The 23,294-nt window shown below is 41.3% G+C and overlaps 1 protein-coding gene across 3 annotated transcripts in view; it reads right to left on the bottom strand.

The window, feature by feature from the left end:
• The window catches only part of neurl1aa (neuralized E3 ubiquitin protein ligase 1Aa), a 232,215-nt gene that overhangs the window by 73,072 nt on the left and 135,849 nt on the right, over positions 1 to 23,294 (bottom strand). For all 3 annotated transcript variants that reach the window (XR_009650549.1, XR_009650550.1, XM_060898796.1), the window contains exons 2-3: positions 13,645 to 13,886; positions 2,320 to 2,641 (exon numbers count right to left, since the gene is read on the bottom strand). Coding sequence is in view for 1 of the 3 variants with exons in the window: in XM_060898796.1 (XP_060754779.1) it covers positions 2,320 to 2,641; positions 13,645 to 13,886 (564 nt within the window). In the remaining 2 variants the exon portion in view is untranslated. The remainder of the gene's footprint in view (positions 1 to 2,319; positions 2,642 to 13,644; positions 13,887 to 23,294) is intronic.

Below are 23,294 nucleotides of genomic sequence, written 5' to 3'. Positions count from 1 at the left end.
CTCCACTATTTGTGGGCGCAGAATTAGGGGGATTGGTGATCCTCTTCCCATCTTTACTTCTGAGAGCCGCTGCCACTCCAAGATGCTCTTTCTATACCCAGTCATGTTAATGACCTATTGCCAATTGACCTAATGAGTTGCAATTTGGTCCTCCAGCTGTTCCTTTTTTGTACCTTTAACTTTTCCAGCCTCTTATTGCCCCTGTCCCAACTTTTTTGAGATGTGTTGCTGTTATGAAATTTCAAATGAGCCAATATTTGGCATGAAATTTCAAAATGTCTCACTTTCGACATTTGATATGTTGTCTATGTTCTATTGTGAATACAATATCAGTTTTTGAGATTTGTAAATTATTGCATTCCGTTTTTATTTACAATGTGTACTTTGTCCCAACTTTTTTGGAATCGGGGTTGTATAAATATGCAGGTGATTAAAGAAAATCACGTGTCCTGATTAGTCGAGAAATTCATACTATTTCTCAATAATCACCTCGAGTGATTCGGAAAAATGGCGGCCAATCACTTTGTCACCGTAAGTGAGAAAGAATTACAAATGATGAAAGAAAATGCTGTTCCTAAAAGCACTAAAGATGCTACGAAGTTTGGTCTAAAACTATTCAAAGATAAGATGGAATTGTGATTTATTTTATCGATTTCAAATCAAAATGTTTTATGAGTCGGCATAGATAAGTGACAAGTCTGGGCCGTGTCTTTATTATATTTGCATGTCGCTTTTGAAGTTTGAAATAAATGAAATTTTTAAATACAATTTTTTTAATGTAATCAACTGTGTATTTATATTAAAACAATTATCCACCTCAGGCTCAGTGACCATCAGAGATTATTATACATACAGGAGACTTTTTCAATGGAATAAAAACATGTGTTCTATTCCCTTCTAGCAGGTTTCATTCATTTGGTTTGATAGCATGCAGTATTGTTAGCATATCGCTTATCCTACGTGTATTACGTCACTCTACCCAATGGAGAATGAGCATTGAATATGGTTTACGATATTGCACGGTTGTCAAGACAATATGATGTCACATGTCAGAGCTGATGCGAATATTCAATGAGAAAGTTTTCTGCTGTGCATGCGCAGAAGCATTTCTTTGTTCGCTGGGAAAGAGAAAGACGCATTGAACACCCGAAAGGCGACCAAAACGTCATTAGATATTCTTCACACATATTTACAAGAGAAAAACATACCAACGGACATCGAAAAACTGGAAAAAAGAGACACATCGGAGATGTAAAACTTCTGCGCTAGCGAGCGACTGTGACAATTTGTAAACAAACATGGCCACCAGGATTATTTCGTTAAATACAGAAGATTTTGAAAGAATTTTGAAAGCGAAAGACGTGCTGAACACCTGAAAGGAATGTGTATAATAATAATAATCTCATCTCATTATCTCTAGCCGCTTTATCCTGTTCTACAGGGTTGCAGGCAAGCTGGAGCCTATCCCAGCTGACTACGGGCGAAAGGCGGGGTACACCCTGGACAAGTCGCCAGGTCATCACAGGGCTGACACATAGACACAGACAACCATTCACACTCACATTCACACCTACGGTCAATTTAGAGTCACCAGTTAACCTAACCTGCATGTCTTTGGACTGTGGGGGAAACCGGAGTACCCGGAGGAAACCCACGCGGACACGGGGAGAACATGCAAACTCCGCACAGAAAGGCCCTCGCCGCCCACGGGGCTCGAACCCGGACCTTCTTGCTGTGAGGCGACAGCGCTAACCACTACACCACCGTGCCGCCAATAATAATAATAATAATAATAATAATAATAATAACATTGGCTGGCTTTTTTTCGTGGCATATCAGATAGATTCCATTCAGCTACTCGTCTTCGACTCGGTCAATATCATGCTAGCTGAATGATATATTTATCTGATAGACCACTCAACGCCAGCCAATATTAGTTAGATAATAATAATAATAATAATAATAATAATAATAATAATAATAATATTTGACAATATTCACTTCGCCTTCAGCAAATAATTGTTAAATAATACTGTACTGTTATTTAAAACATAATACTACATGTCTCACTTGATATGTGAGGATCTGTGCCCTAGACCATGGTTAGGAGTTCAAATCCCAGTGAAACTGGTCTCTGAAACTGGTCTCAGAGATTTATAAAACTGATAGCTAGTCACCAGTGTCCCTGGCTGACTGACCCAGTGTTCCAGTCTTTCCTTTTATGTGGGTGAGAAGCAAGAATGTGATGATATGTAAAAGACTGTGTCTGGGCATGAGGCAGGCCTGTAGTGAACACCTACAGTTCAGTGTGTGACTCACCGAGCAGCTGGACTCCTCGAGTCAGGCCATAGACATCGATGAGTGCCCAGAGGGAATCGGCGGTGCGCACACCGCTGAAGAATAGCATGGGACTGGAGCCATTGACGCGGTAGAAGACTCGGCCTTTCTTGTCCACCCAGAAGGCGACGAGGTTGCCCTCATTGGCTAGTTCCTCTGGTAGTGCTTTAGCCCAGAAACCGTTCTGAGACACCAGGTCTGGGCATGCGTACTTGGGCAAGCTGTCTGGGTTGATGCGTGATGGGTCTTTGGAGGTGAAGCCCAGGCGCAGGGCACCACTCCAACAGCACTGCTTCTTCGTGATCTGTACGGCATTAAAATGTCAGGAGTTAGTATTTTCTTTTTTGCAACTGAAAAGAAGTTCATGAAGCGGAATTTTACATGGTAGGAAGCTCCAAGTTTAAATAATATATATTAATTAGGTAGTGAACAAATCAGACATGTTACTGGCTGAAGCCAGAGCTCTTTCAAAAGCTGTGCACCTCCAGGATGCTATTACTTACCTTCTGTTTTCAAAAATGAACTAGTGGAACTGATCTATAGTATCATAGAGGAAAATATACATTTTATAGCATGATATTACATTCATATTACTATATGATTTTATGTTTGAAAGTTGAAAGTGGGGTGGCACGGTGGTGTAGTGGTTAGCGCTGTCGCCTCACAGCAAGAAGGTCCTGGGTTCGAGCCCCGGGGCCGGCGAGGGCCTTTCTGTGCGGAGTTTGCATGTTCTCCCCGTGTCCGCGTGGGTTTCCTCCGGGTGCTCCGGTTTCCCCCACAGTCCAAAGACATGCAGGTTAGGTTAACTGGTGACTCTAAATTGAGCGTAGGTGTGAATGTGAGTGTGAATGGTTGTCTGTGTCTATGTGTCAGCCCTGTGATGACCTGGCGACTTGTCCAGGGTGTACCCCGCCTTTCGCCCGTAGTCAGCTGGGATAGGCTCCAGCTTGCCTGCGACCCTGTAGAAGGATAAAGTGGCTAGAGATAATGAGATGAGAAAGTTGAAAGTAGGCCATAAAGAAGAAGAAAGAAGAAGAACAACTTAATTCATCACACGCTTGTGAAATTCCTCTCTGCATTTAACTCATCTGAAGCAGTGAACACACACACCCAGAGCAGTGGGCAGCCATGCTAACAGCGCCCGGGGAGCAGTTGGGAGTTAGGTGCCTTGCTCAAGGGCACCTCAGCCCAAGGTCGTCCCATATTAACCCAACCTGCATGTCTTTGGACTGTGGGGGAAAGCGGGGCACCCAAAGGAAACCCATGCAGACACGGGGAGAACATGCAAACTCCACACAGAAAGGCTCCAGCCGGCCACTGGGCTTGAACCCAGAACCTTGTTTCTGTGAGGCGACAGCGCTAACCACTACACCACCGTGCCGCGAACCTTAAAGTCTTTCAGTGGACTGACCAAGAACTTGAAAGAATACTGAAGCAGAGATTAATAATTATTCTATCCACCGTCACTGGATATGAGCAATTGCGCGCTCTGATTGGCTACTCTACTACTAGGATATCAGCTCATATATCATGGGTAGAGAAAAACTAAATGGCGGCGCATATTGCTTAAGCAATCGAGGATGAAATAAAAACTCTGCTTGAAAACTTGAAAACAAAACCCTAAAAATACTATATATATATGGAATGAAAGTATTTAATGGTAAGAACATAGCTCTTTTATTTTTTCAAGAATTATTATTATTATTATTATTATTATAGCATTTTTCACAAATTGCTACTGTCATTTCGCCCGTTTCTTTACATTCTAAGCGGAAATTATTTTGTCGGATGTTTTGTATGAAGTTTTTAATTATCGAATTTGTAAAAATTAAAAATAAAAATGCTCTCTCAAAATCCAGTGAATAAAATAAAACAATTATTCCACTCAATCCCATCGTACATGGCTTATAGCCAACTCAGTGCACTGCGCCTCATTGACTATCAGCTCACGTACAACTCGATTTCGTGGAATAACTGTTAAATAAATGTATGAAGAAAAAAAATACAAAAAACCCTGTGTCTAGTTGAGCGGTTTCAGTTTTATAAACATGACCCATCTCAGCTTCTGTAGCAGATCCTCTGTTGAGGCTTACATGCTTTTACATAAATTATTTAGCTGAAGGCAGTTCATCGGACTAAAGGCCAACAACACAGAGTGAGCCCAGGAAGGGAAGTCTCAGAAATCTTCACTGAATTTAATATTTAATTTCCTCTTTCTGGCCTGATCAATGGCAACACTTTGTTCAACCATTCGACAACCGAAACAATTTTCGAAAGACTTTTGGAAAGAAACCTGTGTTTATTCTCTGCTTGGAGTTCATTGGTTCTCAGTAGTTCAGAGTAGAGGTGTGCATCGGGACATGTCGTACAACAGTCATAATAAGTGCAGGAACGGGTGAGAGTCCCTGACACTGGTGAAACGTTGTCGCAACCAGAAAGACATAACCGCTTTGAATTGACTTATTTATAGCTATAAATTGATCACTAATGCTTCAGCATAAAAAGCTCACCATACAGGCATGTTAGTTGCTTATCTACTGTAGATGATGATGTAAAGATTTTAAAGGGCATATTCTGGACCAATTTCGGGTTTTTTTTTTTATATGAAAGTATGTCCCTTTACACACTCATCCAGAAGGGTAATTTTGCACAAGGCCATCTGTCTACAGCAGAAAAAAATAAAAGAACAAAATGCATCTGGAAAAATCCCAAGGGAGTCTGGAGCCAGATTCGTGACGTCACCTGCGGAAGCGCCAGCAGGCTGCGCGAGCTTTGCACGGTTTCAGTGCGCAGCCTGTGTAGACCAAGCGCTCCCATTTCTCTCTCACTGTCCGGTCTTTGGGAAAACGACGAATACTAATCCCATCAAGATTGGTGTTGCTACACCCTCCTACGATACATCTGTTAACCATTTGAATAATTACGTGATAACATTGAAGAAATTTGCAGAAAACCACCAGGTCATTTTCTCATAAACAAACCAGCGCTGACGTAGGATTCAGAAGGAGGCGTTCCGCAAATGACGTCATGAAAATCAATGTTTGCCGGGAAATCCAAATGCCAAGTTTTTTCAGAGGCGGACCAATTCGCCTCAAATGGCTTGATTTCAACTGAATTTTTCTGGTATTGCGCAAGGTAAAAAAATTGCAGAGAATGCAGAATGTTACAGATATTTGACCAAAGTTTAATATAAAATAGGAGAATTGCATTGATCTTGCTCCTGAATTTACCCGTGATATGCACTTTAATGAAGCTTGCTAATAAATACCCTTTGTTATTATTGTTAAGGGATCACTCAGTGTTATGGATATACGTCCCAGTCTGTCAGTCACTCGCTGTAATTCGACACAAGCTGCATTAGTGTTTTTGGATGAAGCATTCCTTTAAAGGGAGCTCTAAAAGGGAGTTTGGGGGCCTTGTGTAAGGGAGAAGTATGCTGTGTTTGGAGTAGAAGGGGTCTGTTTTATTTGACTTACAGCAACCACTGCCTGGGCTGAGGGGATAAATACTACAAACATGTCAAGAACATGGTGACTTACGCCGTAGTGACCTGCGCTTTTGGAGAATCTCTACATTTTAAACTGTAGCAGTGTGTCTTCTTCTCTGTGTGTGTTTTGCTATGGTAGAGAATGAGTTGTGTGTGAGTGAGGTGTTGGTGCACTGTATCAGCCTTGTTTAGTTACTTTTTCTCTTGAACTCAATGAGCTCTGAAAAGTGTATTAATTTGAACTAATCTGTGCAAGCTTTCAAAGGTTAGACTTGAATTACTTAGTTCTCTCGTCTCATCTCATTATCTCTAGCCGCTTTATCCTATTCTACAGGGTCGCAGGCAAGCTGGAGCCTATCCCAGCTGACTACGGGCGAAAGGCGAGGTACACCCTGGACAAGTCGCCAGGTCATCACAGGGCTGACACATAGACACAGATAACCATTCACACTCACATTCACACCTACGGTCAATTTAGAGTCACCAGTTAACCTAACCTGCATGTCTTTGGACCGTGGGGGAAACTGGAGCAAATTACTTAGTTGTCTCGACTACTTGAGACTTTTTCGGAGTTGAAACAAAGATAATCGTCAAATTGAGTTCACTTGCGTTTTCAAGGCAGCAGGTGAACTTGCATTTCCAAGTTAAAGCAATTTGAAAGGATTTACAGTGTGGGGTTCATGTCTTTTGTCGAGAATTAACTGGTCGAGCCGGATTAAGTGTCAGACTAACGGTTTTGGCACAGGAGCAGGAGCCGATGTTCATCTCTCTCTCTCGCGCTCTTTTGACTTGTTGGCACCTGATGTGGAAACTAGGAACACGAGAATAAAGCAAAACTAAGAAAAAGGGGCTGATGGGATTTACCTGCAAAGCTCATTAGAGCCTCCTTGTGTGTGTGTGTGTGTGTGTGTGTGTGTGTGTGTGTGTGTGTGTGTGTGTGTGTGTGTGTGTGCGCGTGTGCATGCGTGCACTACTGTATGTGTGATTAGGCGTGAGGCCACACGTCTAAGGCTACATCCACATGACAACGGCAACGAGATTTTTTTTTTTTAAATATCGCGTCCACATGGGCAACGGATCAGTAAAATTTCAGGTTCATATAGCAACGCAACGCTTGCTGAAAACGATGCAATACACATGCCACACCACTACGTGCGCTGTAAGACGGTCCCATCGGAGACACCAGAACAATAGAAGTAGACGCATGTGCATAAACCCCTTCTTCTGTAGCATTAGCCACATAAAGTTTTGATTATTAATCAGTAGAGTAAAACGAAAGACGCGGAAAGAGGAATGAATGGGGGTAGATGGAAGCCGGTACGCCAACATTCTGATATCCTCCAGAATTCTTTAATGGTCCGGAATAAATTGAATGCTACATGTTGATGGATTACTTTGTTCTTCTACGCCCTTCTTGAGGAATGTATTGTCGGACTTAAACCAACATCTGAAGAGGCGAGATCGCTCCTTTTTTTTTTTCCTATGTTTGCTGGCGGGATTGTTTTTGTTTTTGGAAAGCGCATGGGCGGTGCGCGGTTTGGTACTGCTTCCGCAGTGTTTGGACTAAAGACTCTGCCCTAAGGGCTATTCTCTCACTCTCTCTCTCTCTCTCTCTCTCTCATTTTGCACCATATTCACAGTGAAAATATTTTGTAAGCACGTTTCATGAACCAAGTTATAGGATTTGTTGACAACTCGCATCGAGTTCGTTACACTTCTACCCGGCGTGAAGCACTGACAGTCATGTGGTTGTGACGTCATCGTAAACAAATCCGTTCTACTCATCCAGATGACTTCGCAACGGTGCCGTTGCCAGATTTTTTCACTCTGGAACCCGTTCTCAAAAGATTTCGTTTTCGGGCACCCAAAACGCCGGTGCCGTGTGGACGCCAGGCCGAAATGATAAACAATTTTATCAGATTCACCTGAATCCGTTGCCGTGTGGACAGGGCCTAAGAAGGCGAGAAATTGATTTGTGAAAAGACAATGTTCCAGAGAGTGTTACATCAGAAGAGTGAAGTGTGAACGAATTAATGCTGGTGAAAAATGTTTTCTGTTCATCTGTTCAGAAATCCTGCATCTGCAGATAAGAACAGGTCAGCACCATGTTAAATTAATTTAAAACTACTGGACTATTAAATCTGTCAGCTATATTATTTAGTTTCCAAATCGCTTCCCTTTTATTAATCGTGCAGATCATTTTATAAACAGTCCCTGTTTTCTCAAAAAAGCAACAATTTAGGATCAGAATCATAACTTTCCCCATTTTCAGGCTACATTTTTATTCCCGAATGTGTTTAAATATTTATGCGCCTCTAATGTGCTACTGCAACAGAACAAGCACTAGGCTGTAACAGTTCGCCAGAGGTCATCAAACGGTTGACTGTAGTCTGGATGTAGACCCAGAAGAAGTATTTCAGCAAACTGAACTGAGTACTTGAAAAAAAAAATACTAGAGCAGGAATAAAAATGGCCTTTCACACATTGATGTCCTCACTCGTCTGATTAGCAATCTAACAAAAGGACAGTTCTTTTTTGAAGTTAACAATGAAAACTGAATGCTTAAAGGTGAATAGACAATAAATTTATGTTTATTCTCTAGGTGTCTCATCCGTACAGACTCCCTTGTGCTAGTCACAAGTGGTAATATGAAGCACCGCTATGATACAAAACAATGACATTGAACTGCCAGATTTGTAGCCAAGAACTAATAAAAAAATTAACTCGCGTCACCACTCAAGCATGTAAGTTACTTATCTGAACCTTTATGAGCAAGACACTTCATGTACCTTGACCTTAAAACTAGACGGCCTTTCGATTTCATAAAACCAGTGAAATTTAGTTCCCTCTGAAATTTGGTCATTGCGATATATGTTTATTTCTGTAATATCTCATAAAATATCAGGCCACTCTGTGACTGGGAAGTTATTTAATTTGAGGGGATTACCTAGCAAATAATTTGCATGAAATCGCTCGCTTCGCACAGTCAAGCAGACAGAGGAAGTCCGTGTGCTCATGTGCAGGTTTACCTTGACTGTGCACTGACAGTTCCATCATTCTGTCTCTAAACGAACAGCTGATCAGACCGAGGTGCTCACTGACCGCCGATATTTATTAGTTTGGTCCTGCGTTTCCTTTCCTTCGCAACATAACGTCTTTTATTTTTTCGCAGTCCGGTTTCCATCAAATCCTGCGCTCTGATTGGCTGGCGAGCGGGTCCGTATCCTATGATACAGACCCCAGTTACGGACCTCTGGCAACTCGCTCATTCACAACAACAAACATCGTAGCAATTTTTGTCAACGTTTATTTTCGCGGGCAGCACGGTGGTGTAGTGGTTAGCGCTGTCGCCTCACAGCGAGAAGGTCCGGGTTCGAGCCCCGTGGCCGGCGAGGGCCTTTCTTTGCAGAGTTTGCATGTTCTCCCCGTGTCCGCGTGGGTTTCCTCCGGGTGCTCTGGTTTCCCCCACAGCCCAAAGACATGCAGGTTAGGTTAACTGGTGACTCTAAATTGACCGTAGGTGTGAGTGTGAATGGTTGTCTGTGTCTATGTGTCAGCCCTGTGATGACCTGGCGACTTGTCCAGGGTGTACCCCGCCTTTTGCCCGTAGTCAGCTGGGATAGGCTCCAGCTTGCCTGCGACCCTGTAGAACAGGATAAAGTGGCTAGAGATAATGAGATTTATTTTCGCATTTCTCAGCAGAATAGCATTAATTTTACAGCATGGATAGCGATAACGACAGTGTTCACAGCGAAAGAGAGTTTTACTACCCTGAGGAAGAAGAAATAACACATTTCAGGAGAAAGCTAAAAATCTCTAACTGTTGCTAACGCTGAACAAAAACATGACTGAATCCTGAATGACTCAATTTTGTATAAATAGGAGACTACATAGGCGGCAAAATGTAGTTTTTTCCTGCCATGGAAATGCACTTGTATGCCGAGGAGGAAGCCATTTGCATTACAGCCGTGAATGAGGATTCAAAATGGCAGCTCGCCTCGATTTTCCCTTTCAGGCGCTCTCGTTTTCTGTTAGGATTTGGTAAAGAAAAAAATAAATATATTATTTACCAGCTTAAAGTCGGTCCGTATGGTGAAATACCGTGACCTCGGCCTTGAATACTGACCTCGGCCCAGAGGGCCTCGCTCAGCACTTTCAAGACCTCGGTCACGGTATTTCACGATACGGACCTCCCAGCTGGTAAATAACATATTTCTTCTCGCTTTCTGTTACTGTAGTCAGTTTTTCACGTTTCATTCTCACACTCACGTCCTCCATTTCCCTGTCCTGTTTCAAATTTGTATCCCACAATACCTTGCACAAACGGGGAAAGCCCACCACGTGATGCATGACATAGTATCTTGAATTGGGTCATGGTGAAGCAGGAAAAAATAGCGGAGAATTTAGGGCCATGTGGCCCTAAAGTCATTAATTGTTCTATTTTAAAAAACCCTAATAGAATTGGAAGTCTGTGATTCAAATTCAGTAGCTTTTGGTCCACTAAACAAAAATAATTGGGTGTCGGGGAAATTCTTTTAATGACCTAAACTTGAAAAAACTGAAAGGTAGTACAGCTTTAACATACACTATGTAGTTGAATAGTTCTGTGCTACACTATATGCTTGTATCAAATGAACCACAGAGGGTAAAGGCATGGTTATCATTTTACTGTTTCAGATTTGAAACATTTTTGCTTTTTTTTTAAATCAATTTATTTATCTATATTAATGTTTCTCCTTGCTGATATACAGGAAGAAGTAAATTTTTTTAAGCTACTCAGGACCAACATAAAACCGAAACTTAAAGAAGTTTAATTTTTTATGCAGATGCCAACAACATTCATCCATCCATTATCTATACCACTTATACATCAGGGTTGCAGGGGAAGCTAGAACCAATCCCAGCTGACTTTGGGTAAGGGGCGGAGTACACCCTGGAAAAGTCGCCGATCTATCACAGACTATGTTTACATGCACATCCAAATCGAGCTGCTGTCGGTAATCGAGCTGAAGGTCCCAGCAGGGTGCCAGAGAAATCCAATCGTACATGCACACAATGAAATCGAGCTATTGTGTGAGGTGCATTGTGCACCCGAGCCACAGGTGGTGCTACACGCCCCATCGTGTTGGTACACTTCCGGTTGTCATCATGAAGAAGACCTATTCAAGAGTATAAACAAAGTTATCAGCAGTGTTGCCAGATACTGCTGACGTTTTCCAGCCCAAAACATGTTCAAATCCGCCAAAATGCACTTAAAACCGCCCAATCTGGCAACACTGGCAGTTCTGTGTTCACAAGTTCCATGCTCAAGCTGTTAGGCTTGCTCTAACAAACTGTATGGCTACAAACTGTCCTGCGCAGACCACTGTTTTGTAAGACAACTTATTTTGCACAATTGTATATTTTTCTAAAGTCCATTTTTTGCTTACAAAAAAAAAATTTTTTTGCTTACAAACAATATTTTTCTAAAGTCCATTTTTTGCTTACAATTTAACTTATGTCTTAATAAACACACAAAAAGTTCAATTGTTTTGTTTTTATTGACATTCTTCAGATGTTGGCCATCTATATATACACACACAAATACAGTGACTTGTTTATGTACACAATTCACAGCTATGCAACAGCTGTACAGATGTATTTGGTGATACAGTAAGTGAGCTAAATTTTAACAGTGCAAATAATGCCACAAAAAGAAAAGATTCATGCCGTTGTCATGCCGACCGAGGCTGTTGTGTTTCCCGCTTGTGGTCTCGTCACTTCCGGAAGGGGCAGTGCTGAAGTAAGTAGCTCGAATACGTAGCTCAATAGGTTATACATGCACTAAGTAGCTTGGCAGAAATCGCATAATCTAGGTCGTGTAGCTCAATTCCGAGAAATCAAGTTCGGTTCGATTTCAGCCGAATTAAGGTGTATATATGGCATTTTGAACTTCGATTTCAGTCGAGCAACGGCAGAAATTCGATTTTCTCTATGTGCATGTAAACGCACTGACAGAGACAAACAACCATTCACACTCACATTCACACCTACGGTCAATTTAGAGTCACCAGTTAACCTAACCTGCATGTCTTTGGACTGTGGGGGAAACCGGAGCACCCAGAGGAAACCCACGCGGACACGGGGAGAACATGCAAACTCCACACAGAAAGGCCCCGTCGGCCGTGAGGTTCAAACCCAGAACCTTGCTGTGAGGTGACAGTGCTAACCACTACACCACTGTGCCAACCCTACAATACACAACTAGATAGAAAGGGACTTTAGCTCCAATGTAGTCCACCGTGTGCCCATTACAACACCACTTAAGAGTTGCACATCAGAATTTATTCTATCCACATTCACTGGATATGAGCAATCGTGCGCTCTGATTGGCTACTCTATTACTAGGCTATCAGCTTATATACCATGAGTAGAGAAAAACAAAATGTTGGAGCGTGTTGCTGAACCAACCGAGGATGAAATAAAAACTCTACTTGAAAACAAAACACCAAAAAATACAAAAAAGCAATAAAATATGGAACAAAAGTATTTGATGGTAAGAACGTATCTTTTTTTATTTCCAAGAATTATTATCGCATTTTTCACAAATTGCTCCTGTCATTTCGCCGGTTTGTTTACATTCTAAGCAGAAATAATTTTGTCAGACGTTTTGTATAAAGTTTTTAATTTATCAAATTTAGAAAAAATACAAATAAAAATGCTGTTTCTCAAAATCCAGTGAATGTGGATAGAATAAAACAGTTATTCCACTCAATCTCTTTGTACACAGCTTATCGAGTCATTCATCAGCTCGTGTACAACTCGATTTCGTGGAATAACTGTTAAATGTTCCATTATTAATATGATCTGAGACTATAAACCTCTTGAGAGTCTGCTGTAGTGCAAACTGGTGTTTCTAGTGTAACGTCATTTGGCATTATCTATTTTCTCTCCATTATCACCAAGCCTAAAGCTGTACTGCCTTTCAGATTTTTCAAGTTTAGGTCATAAAAATAATTTTCCCCGACACCCAGTTATTTTTGTTTAGTGGACCAAAAGCTACTGGATTCGAATCACAGACTTCCAATTTTATTAGTTTTTCTTTTAATAGAACAATGAATTAATTTAGAGCCACGTGGCCCTAAATTCTCTACTATTTTTTCCTGCTTCACCATGACGCAATACAAGATACTACATCATGCATCATGTGGTGAGCTTTCCCCGTGGCATTGTGGGATACAAATTAGAAACCGGAGAGAAAAATGGAGGATGTGAGTGTGAGAATCAATCATGAAAGACCGACTACAGTAACAGAAAGCAAGAAGAAAAGACGTTATGTTGCGGAGGAAAGGAAACGCAGGGCCAAACTAATAAATATTGGCGGTCAGCGAGCACCTCGGTGTGATCAGCTGTTCGTTTAGCGACAGAATGATGTAACTGTCAGTGCACGGTACTAAGGTAAACCTGTAGATGGCAGTAACGCAACACTGTGGATGCCAGCTGCCATAAAAGCCAAAAGAAGGTAAACCTGCGCATGCGCACACGGACTTCCTTGTTCTGCTTGACTGCGTGAAACGAGCGATTTCATGCACATTATTTGCTAGAGAATCCCCTCAAATTACATAACTTACCAGCCATGGAATGGCCTGTTTTAGCTATTGCAGAAATAAACATATATCATGGCCAAATTTCAGAGGGAACTAATTTTCACCGATTTTGTGAAATCGAAATGCCGTCTAGCTTTAATAGTGTTGGCACACTTTGTTTCATTTGGTGGTGTCAGAATAAATACTTAGGGCTTTAACTGAGCCCATAACTAGTTCTGACTCCTGAGGTCTCACCTTGAGGCGGACCTGTTCATACAGGGCGATGGGTCTGTTGCTGAAGGTGATAGCGTTGCAAAAGCTGGCTTGTCTTTTGACCGTCCTCTGGCCCATGTCCATGATGATCTGTGAGCCCTTGGCGCTGGGGTGGAAGAGCAGCGGGCTGACGGGGACGCCCATGCACGGCTGTAAGGGCAAGCAGCGCTTTGGCTTCTGGTGGCATCGGTGAGAGGATGGAGGGAATGGGCCACCCAGAGAATCTGCCAGGGAACGAGAGAAAAAGTTAAAGATGAGAGAGTGAGTTTGTGTGGTGTGTAGATATCAGATTTTGCAGACACTTGCGGGAAAACGGTACAGGTACATTTAAATAATAATATCAACTTCCTTTCAAATGAGCTTGACACGTATACTACATTCACTTTGGGTATAACTTCAGGTACAGTACATTAGATAGGCACCAGGGTGGTTTCATTTTGTTTTTGGAGAGTATATGCATAATACACAGAATACATTCTTTTAACATGGAAAGCAAGGGCGGCACGGTGGTGCAGTGGTTAGCGCTGTCGCCTCGCAGCAAGAAGGTCCTGGGTTCGAGCCCCGTGGCCGGCGAGGGTCTTTCTGTGTGGAGTTTGCATGTTCTCCCCATGTCCGCGTGGGTTTCCTCCGGGTGCTCCGGTTTCCCCCACAGTTCAAAGACATGCAGGTTAGGTTAACTGGTGACTCTAAATTGACCGTAGGTGTGAGTGTGAATGGTTGTCTGTGTCTATGTGTCAGCCCTGTGATGACCTGGCGACTTGTCCAGGGTGTACCCCGCCTTTCGCCCGTAGTCAGCTGGGATAGGCTCCAGCTTGCCTGCGACCCTGTAGAACAGGATAAAGCGGCTAGAGATAATGAGATGAGAACATGGAAAGCATTGATGTGACAAATTGCTTTGGCAGAACAACAGAAATGCTATAAGATAAAGAGAAAACGGGTTTCTATTCAGATCCACCTGTATGACTTTTTATCATGGTGTCTGTACATGGCAGGCATTCGTTATGTCAGGTTTACTAAAATCATAACATTTCAATACTGCCTCCCTTCATATTCGGGGGGAAAAAAACCCCTTCAATAATCTTTTTTGTGAACATTCCTCAAATTGAGAAGAGGAAGCTATTACTTTCCCAAAGCAAAACGCACCAGTAGACGCTACAAAGCGTTGCTTTTTTTGTTTCTCACATCCTATTGTCGTATAAAGCAGAATCCCCAGAATCTGTGTTCTTTCCTTTCAATTTAGCACGCCGTCATGTTGACATTCTCACTGTGCTCCACTGGGTTTCTGCAGGCTCCACTTATGACCTCTGAACTGTTAAATGCTCGGTCGTACTTCCTGGTCACCACTGATAAGGTGACACTGTCCCCAGGCGACAGGTTGTTGGGTCAATAAACATGGATCCTTTTTTGTCTCTGACTAGCAGTACACAGCAGAGATATTCTGTTAAAACATTACATTACGTTTGTCTGAGTGTTTTGTGTCCTGTATATGTGCGATAAGTGGGTGTTGATTTAACTATTGGGGCCCACGTAAAACAGTGTGTCTCCGGCTGTCTCTGACACAGTGCGCGAATTATGTGTGAATGCAGGAGTGTTTGGGCGTGTATTCTGTATGCGTGTCTTTCTGAGGATGATCGTTGCGGTTAGAACAGGCTGAAATGAATGCATTAGCAAGCGTGAGAGCCGCAGCTGTCGGGGAGAAAATAGAGGTTAAGTGGGAGCTCATGTTCCTTAGCAACTCTGCACCGACTACAACACACCCTTTTCACTTGAGCTGGGCTGAAACTGATGTGCTGGTTTTCTTATGAACGTTAGCATTTATGACTTGAAGGGAAAAATGGCTTCTGTTCAAAACGACAAGACTGTCTCCTGAAGTGGAGGGCAAATCTGTGAGATGGATTTTCATCCCAATACTACAACCAATGAAGGTACATCAGTAAAAGAGTAAATCGGCATTGATTAAGTATTCGTTGAATTAACAGCAAATTAAATGTTTTTTTTTATATGTTCGTTTTTTCAAGGGATACCTACAAAGGCTTCACGAGGGAGTGAAAAAGCTTGAGATGCTGCTGCAATGAGAGAGGCTTTTCCTTCAGACTGGATTAATTATTACTGAGATTTTAGTCTTGTCTAAATTCATCATGTCAGTAATTCTTCATGGACTGAGCATTCACACAGCTGGAAAGATTATGCCTTCTATAAAATGAATAGTAGATACAACTTCAGGTAATATACATACCCTCACTGCCTCCTTTATTACGAACACATACCTGCATTTGTTCTATCCACATTCACTGGATATGAGCAATCGCGCGCTCTGATTGGCTATTCTACTACTAGGCTATCAGCTCATACACCATGAGTAGAGAAAAACAAAATGGCAGAGCGTGTTGCTGAACCAACCGAGGATGAAATAAAAACTCTACTTGAAAACAAAACCCCAAAAATTGTTATCAAGTATTTAAAAGAAACAGAAATAGCTAAAAGAATATAGTTTTTATCCCCCGCTGGCCGAAAGGCCTGAAGGGGGATTGTGTCGTGGCGATGTCCGTCTGTCCCGGGAAGGGTGCTCACCTTCTGAAATCAACTCCTCTCACAATTTTTGGAGGAATTTCACGAAACTTGACAGGATCATTTGTTATCAGTAATACGCGTTTTGCAATTTTGTTCGATTCAGTTGCATTTTATCAGAGTTATGGCCTTATACAGTGGTGCTTGAAAGTTTGTGAACCCTTTAGAATTTTCTATATTTCTGCATAAATATGACCTAAAACATCATCATATTTTCACATAAGTCCTAAAAGTAGATAAAGAGAACCCAGTTAAACAAATGAGACAAAAATATTATACTTGGTCATTTATTTATTGAGGAAAATGATCCAATATTACATATCTGTGAGTGGCAAAAGTATGTGAATCTTTGCTGTCAGTATCTGGTGTGACCCCCTTGTGCAGCAATAACTGCAACTAACTGTTTCCGGTAACTGTTGATCAGTCCTGCACACCGGCTTGGAGGAATTTTAGCCCGTTCCTCCATACAGAACAGCTTCAACTCCGGGATGTTGGTGGGTTTCCTCACATGAACTGCTCGCTTCAGGTCCTTCCACAACATTTCAATTGGATTAAGGTCAGGACTTTGACTTGGCCATTCCGAAACATTAACTTTATTCTTCTTTAACCATTCTTTGGTAGAACGACTTGTGTGCTTAGGGTCATTGTCTTGCTGCATGACCCACCTTCTCTTGAGATTCAGTTCATGGACAGATGTTCTGACATTTTCCTTTAGAATTCACAGGTATAATTCAGAATTCATTGTTCCATCAATGATGGCAAGCTGTCCTGGCCCAGACGCAGCAAAACAGGCCCAAACCATGATACTACCACCACCATGTTTCACAGATGGGATAAGGTTCTTATGCTGGAATGCACTGTTTTCCTTTCTCCAAACATAATGCTTCTCATTTAAACCAAAAAGTTCTATTTTGGTCTCATCCGTCCACAAAACATTTTTCCAATAGCCTTCTGGCTTGTCCACGTGATCTTCAGCAAACTGCAGAGGAGCAGCAATGTTCTTTTTGGAGAGCAGTGGCTTTCTCCTTGCAACCCTGCCGTGCACACTATTGTTATTCATTGTTCGCCTGATGGAGGTCTCATGAACATTAACATTAGCCAATGTGAGAGAGGCCTTCAGTGGCTTAGACGTTACCCTGGGGTCCTTTGTGACCTCACCGACTATTACACGTCTTGCTCTTGGAGTGATCTTTGTTGGTCGACCACTCCTGGGGAGGGTAAAAATGGTCTTGAATTTCCTCCATTTGTACACAATCTGTTTGACTGTGGATTGGTGGAGTCCAAACTCTTTAGTGATGGTTTTGTAACCTTTTCCAGCCTGATGAGCATCGACAACACTTTTTCTGAGGTCCTCAGAAATCTCCTTTGTTCGTGCCATGATACACTTCCACAAACATGTGCTGTGAAGCTCAGACTTTGATAGATCCCTGTTCTTTAAATAAAACAGGGTGCCCACTCACACCTGATTGTCATCCCATTTATTGAAAACACCTGACTCTAATTTCACCTTCAAATTAACTGCTAATCCTAGAGGTTCACATACTTTTGCCACTCACAGATATGTAATATTGGATCATTTTCCTCAATAAATAAATGACCAGGTATAATATTTTTGTCTCATTTGTTTAACTGGATTCTCTTTATCTACTTTTAGGGCTTGTGTGAAATTCTGATGTTGTTTTAGGTCATATTTATGTAGAAATATAGAAAATTCTAAAGGGTTCACAAACTTTCAAGCACCACTGTAGCATAGATATACTTGCCAGCGGGGAATATTGTGCTCTCAGAGCGCTCTTGTTTTTTATCCCCAGTATCTCCTGTTCTACACTCCAGCCCAGTTGGTGGTGGTAATGCACCCTTAAGTTGGTTTGCCAACTGCCAAAAAACCCTAAAGAAGAAAACCCCAAAAATATGCAAAAAAGCAACAAAATATGGAATAAAAGTATTTGATGGTAAGAACGGATATTTATTTTATTTTTCAAGAATTATTATTATCACATTTTTCACAAATTGCTCCTGCCATTTCACCGGTTTGTTTACATTCTAAGCAGAAATGATTTTCAAGTCAAGTTTATTTGTATAGCGCTTTTAACAATAGACATTGTTGCAAAGCAGCTTTACAAAATTTAAATGACTTTAAACATGAGCTAATTTTATCCCTAATCTGTCCCCAATGAGCAAGCCTGTGGCGACGGTGGCAAGGAAAAACTCCCTCAGATGACATGAGGAAGAAACCTCGAGAGGAACCAGACTCAAAAGGGAACCCATCCTCATTTGGGCGACAACAGACAACGTGACTATAACATTAACAGTTTTAACATGAAGTCAGTTTCATTGATGTTATAAACTCTTCATTGATGGAAACTTGAGTGCAAAACTGTTCATGACAACTGCAGTCCTAAAGTTAGCAAGTCAACTGTAGTCTTCAGCCATAAAAGCATTACTGTAAGAGTCCAGAGTGTCCTCCAGGTGTGACTTTCAACTGTCCACATGGAGCCGTCATCCACAGGAGCAATGTGATGAGACTCCGACCAGACACAGGGCATCAGGATGGATCAGGCAGGTCCGAGGAGCAGAAGAGGTCATTTTGTATAAAAAGTTTTTGTCTGGCATTTTGTATAAAAAGTTTTTTATTTATTGAATTTGCAGAAAATTAAAATAAAAATGCTCGGTTTCTCAAAATCCAGTGAATGTGGATATAATAAAGCAGTTATTCCACTCAATTTCATCGCACATGGCTTATAGCTAACTTGGCGTTACGCGCCTCATTGGCTATCAGCTCATGTACGACTCGATTTCATGGAATAACTGTTAAATATATGTGATTGTCCAATCAAACAGTCAAGTGACTGCAGGGCAATGCATAAAATCATGCAGGGACAGGTCAAGAGCTTCACACCAAACAATCAGAATGAATACGTATATGATCTCAGTGACTTGTTGGTATTAGATTGGCACTGGAGTAATTCAGAAACTGCTAATCGCCTGGGATTTTCATGTGTAACAGTCTCTAGAGTTTACACAGAATGGCGCAAAAAACAAAAAACATCCAGTGAGTGTTAGCTGTGCTGAGAGAAATGCCTTGTTGATGAGAGAGGTCAGAGGAGAATGGTCAGACTGGTTTGAACTGACAGGAAGGCTACAGTAACTCCAACAACCACTCTTTGCAACCATGGTGAGCAGAAAAGCATCTCAGAACGCACCCCAGGTCAAAACCTGAAATGGATCGGTTTTGTACAACAGCGGAAGGTGATATCAGATTCCAATCCTCCAATCCTACACGTAGCATATAAATGATCAAGCTTAACTTTTGCTGACCCACGCCCTACTACAAATGTTTATAATTAAAGTTAAAGAAACTAGCTTGCACTGATATCATTTGAATTAGACATAATCTTTACAGACCTTATCCAGCAACATTACATAACAGACATTACATTAATGGCATTTAGCAGGCATGCTTATCCAGAGTGATGTACAACATACCCAGAGCAGTCCAGGGGTTAGATGCCTTGCTCAAGGGCACTTCAGCCATTCCGGCTGGTCCAAGGAATCGAACTGGACACCTTTTGGTCTCAAAGCTGCTTCTTTAACCATTAGGCCATGGCTTCCCCAAATGGCTGGATCCTCATCCTTTCTCCAGATCTCTTATCCTTTAAAATCTTATTCTGTCTAAAAAGGACTATATCCAGGTGACATTTCTTGTCTGGTGTCTAATCGATAAGCGTGCCAATGCTCAAGTTAAACTGCAATGCAATCGCAAAGCAGATCCTGGATTTGGCTAATGTTAAGCAAGGCTGCATGCTGATGATTACAAAAGCTGAGGTGGTAGTCGATCTAAAACTTTCCACCTGCTTGACCTATTCTCCTTTCAGCTGTGAACTTTCAGCTCTCTGCTTCCCACCACAGCTGGTCTTTAGATGTTGTGATGTTCGATTCCGGAAAGCTCTACTCAGGCGAGGTGGTGCGTGCGTACACACAGGCATTTTCTGTGTCTTAAAGTGGCTGAGTCAAGTCGTTATGTACTTGTGCTGTATCTTGATTTGAGAAGAGAATGGTGGCTGAGTTGGTGGCCTTGTATTGACCATGTCTTCCACCCCTTCCACAGCTTACAGTCATTTATCAAGACTCATTAAGAGCACCTTCATCCGCATGGTGCTCGGGCCATGGTGGAACAAACCATGATGTCATTTGTGCTATATGATTTCACTCTGTAAAAATCAGACTTTACAAAAATTTGTTAAAAAACAAAAAACCAAACAAAAAAAGTTTCAGCTAATAATCAACATACAGCATACACTCCCATTCCGTTCAGTGTCAATACAAGATCAACTGTGAGCTACTGCTCACTCACGTATCCTCCCGCTTTCACTTATATCAGAATGCAAGCAATCGAAGGAATAGGACACTTATTATGAATGTTGAGTTCAACAAATAATTAACCCTGAAACAAGTAAGTAAAGAGCCGTGTCTCTCCCCAGGGATTTCAAATAGCATCCTGGTAAACTGTCATTTTGAAATAGCATTTTTCTTCTTGAAATAGCATCAAAATCCATGCTATATGTTTCGTAAATACATTCAGTCAGTAAACAGGAAGTCAATGTGTGACAGACTTGAAAACGGTATACACGGTATAGAACCCCAAGCTGAAGCTCGGTACCAAATATCAAGCAGTTGTGATTTGTAGTTGCTGAGAAAAGTGTTATGAAAATGTTGTAAATCCACGCTATATGTTTCATAAATATATTCAGTCGGTAAACAGGAAGTCGATGTGTGACAGACCTGAAAACGGTATAGACAGTATAGAACCTCAAGCTGAAGTTTGGTACCAAATATCAAGCAGTTATGATTTGTAGTTGCTGAGAAAAATGTTATGAAAATGTTGTAAATCCATGCTATATGTTTCATAAATACATTCAGTCGGTAAACAGGAAGTTGATGTGTGACAGACCTGAAAACGGTATACATGGTATAGAACCCCAAGCTGTAGTTTGATACCAAGTATCAAGTGGCTATGATTTGTGGTTGCTGAGAAAAAGGGTGTTTCGGACGGACGGAGATATGGACGGACGAACAGAGGTGAAAAACCAGTATACCCACTCTCTTTCGGAGTGGGGGTATAAAAATAATAAGTGGGTGACTTTGCAACAATATTAGTCCAGATATCACTCTCTGAGTATGGAAGGAGTCATCTCTGTATCACGCTGTCTGACCAATCGTATTGTAGTTCCCGCCTACTGTAACTGATCACTACAAATTTCAAGGATGCTTTAAATGGTGTCGATTGTGAAATAAATAATCATTCCTGCATATTGTTATGTTGCCATTCTTAATACGCTTCCGTTTGTTATACCACGCGTTTATTTCTGTTTTAGTCCTGTCTCCGCCCCTGTCATTCATTTGCTACCCAGCTGTGTTCACCTGTTCTGTGTCAGCCCTTAATTAGCTTGTTTATACCCGGATGTGTAAGATTATTTATTATATAGCGCGAGTTACTTCCGGTAAAATCATGCGCTCTGATTGGTTCCTTGGCGGGCAGAATGTTCCCGTAATGCCTGTGGACGATTACGGACTTTCTTTCCAAGGCGCCGGCTTTCAATTTTGCAAAAAACAAACAAAAGCAAAAACAAAACGACAAAGAAAGATGCGTTGGAAATCAAAACGGAATCAAAAATGGGCAAAACACTAAAGACAAACACAAGTCGCTGAGTTATTCAAGGAATGAGCAACGAAGAGCGTTCAGAAACCGTAACCGCTAAACCCAATATCTCACTGGGCTGCGACAAATTGCGAACGTCATTCGCGAGAGAGTTTCAAAAGTGTCTTGAAACATTCGCGGGGCTTCTCAATTTCCTCACAAAGTGTCGCTCCTTTGTCGGTGAAATTTTGAACGTGTTCAAAAAATTTGTGCGACAAAATTTCTCTCAAAATAGCTGCAAATGCATCGCTGGTGTCGCAAAGCCGTCACGAAGCCTTCTCAAGTCAGTTTCCGTGAGACAGTAAGTGTGAGTGTATCTCACTGGGCTGCGACAGCCTGCGACTAGTTGGAGATGCAACAATTGCGATAAAATATGCGAATATCAATTCAGTGTCATTCCAAGTGAAAATTGTCGCTAATTCACATATTTTATCGCAATTGTTGTGTCTCCAACTAGTCACAGGCTGTCGCAGCCCAGTGACATACTACCCTGACAGAAATTCAGTTCTGAAACCGCTAGCCGTTTATTCTGCATGCGTGACTCGATGATGTTACAAATATGACGTGACCGAAACCATTATAATGATTGTTTATTTTAATCTTAGAAATAAAAAAGCCATATAATAAACTCCTTATTAACCTCGCTTGCTCTGTCTTTATGGGAAAATATCAGACCAAGGTCTGATATGGGTTGTTTTATAATCAGGGTACAAAGTTTGTGTCACAGGGGTCCAAAATTCAAATTGATTCAAACTGGTTCTTGTACCAGTTTTTAAGTGAAGGACAAGTTAAAGAACAGATTTCAGGTCATTGTTTGACATGTGTGTATGGTAGTTTTGTGTAATCTGCTATAAGATGGGAGAAACAAATGAACTGATTCTCGGAGAGGACTTTTTTTTTGACAATTCAGAATCTACTACTTCCATAGTGCTTTTAAATATAAGGCTGTAAGCTTTGTGTTAGTTGTCTCTAATATTTATGTCCCAATATCTTGACCACATTTTAGGATGAAAATAATCATTTTAGATATGTTATTTTATATTGAAAAATTAGCTGTCTCGGAGAGGACGTTTTTTTTGACACAGTTACATACTAATTTGATCAAAATAGTCTGAAAACTTACTGGCATTCAACATTAAAACTTAACTACAGTGGTGCTTGAAAGTTTGTGAACCCTTTAGAATTTTCTATATTTTTGCATAAATATGACCTAAAACATCATCAGATTTTCACACAAGTCCTAAAAGTAGATAAAGAGAACCCAGTTTAACAAATGAGACAAAAATATTATACTTGGTCATTTATTTATTGAGGTAAATGATCCAATATTACATATCTGTGCATGGCAAAAGTATGTGAACCTCTA

The sequence above is a fragment of the Neoarius graeffei genome, chromosome 18, assembly GCF_027579695.1.
Source record: "Neoarius graeffei isolate fNeoGra1 chromosome 18, fNeoGra1.pri, whole genome shotgun sequence".
Taxonomy (NCBI): Eukaryota; Metazoa; Chordata; class Actinopteri; order Siluriformes; family Ariidae; genus Neoarius; species Neoarius graeffei.
This window is presented reverse-complemented; position numbering and strand designations above follow the sequence as displayed.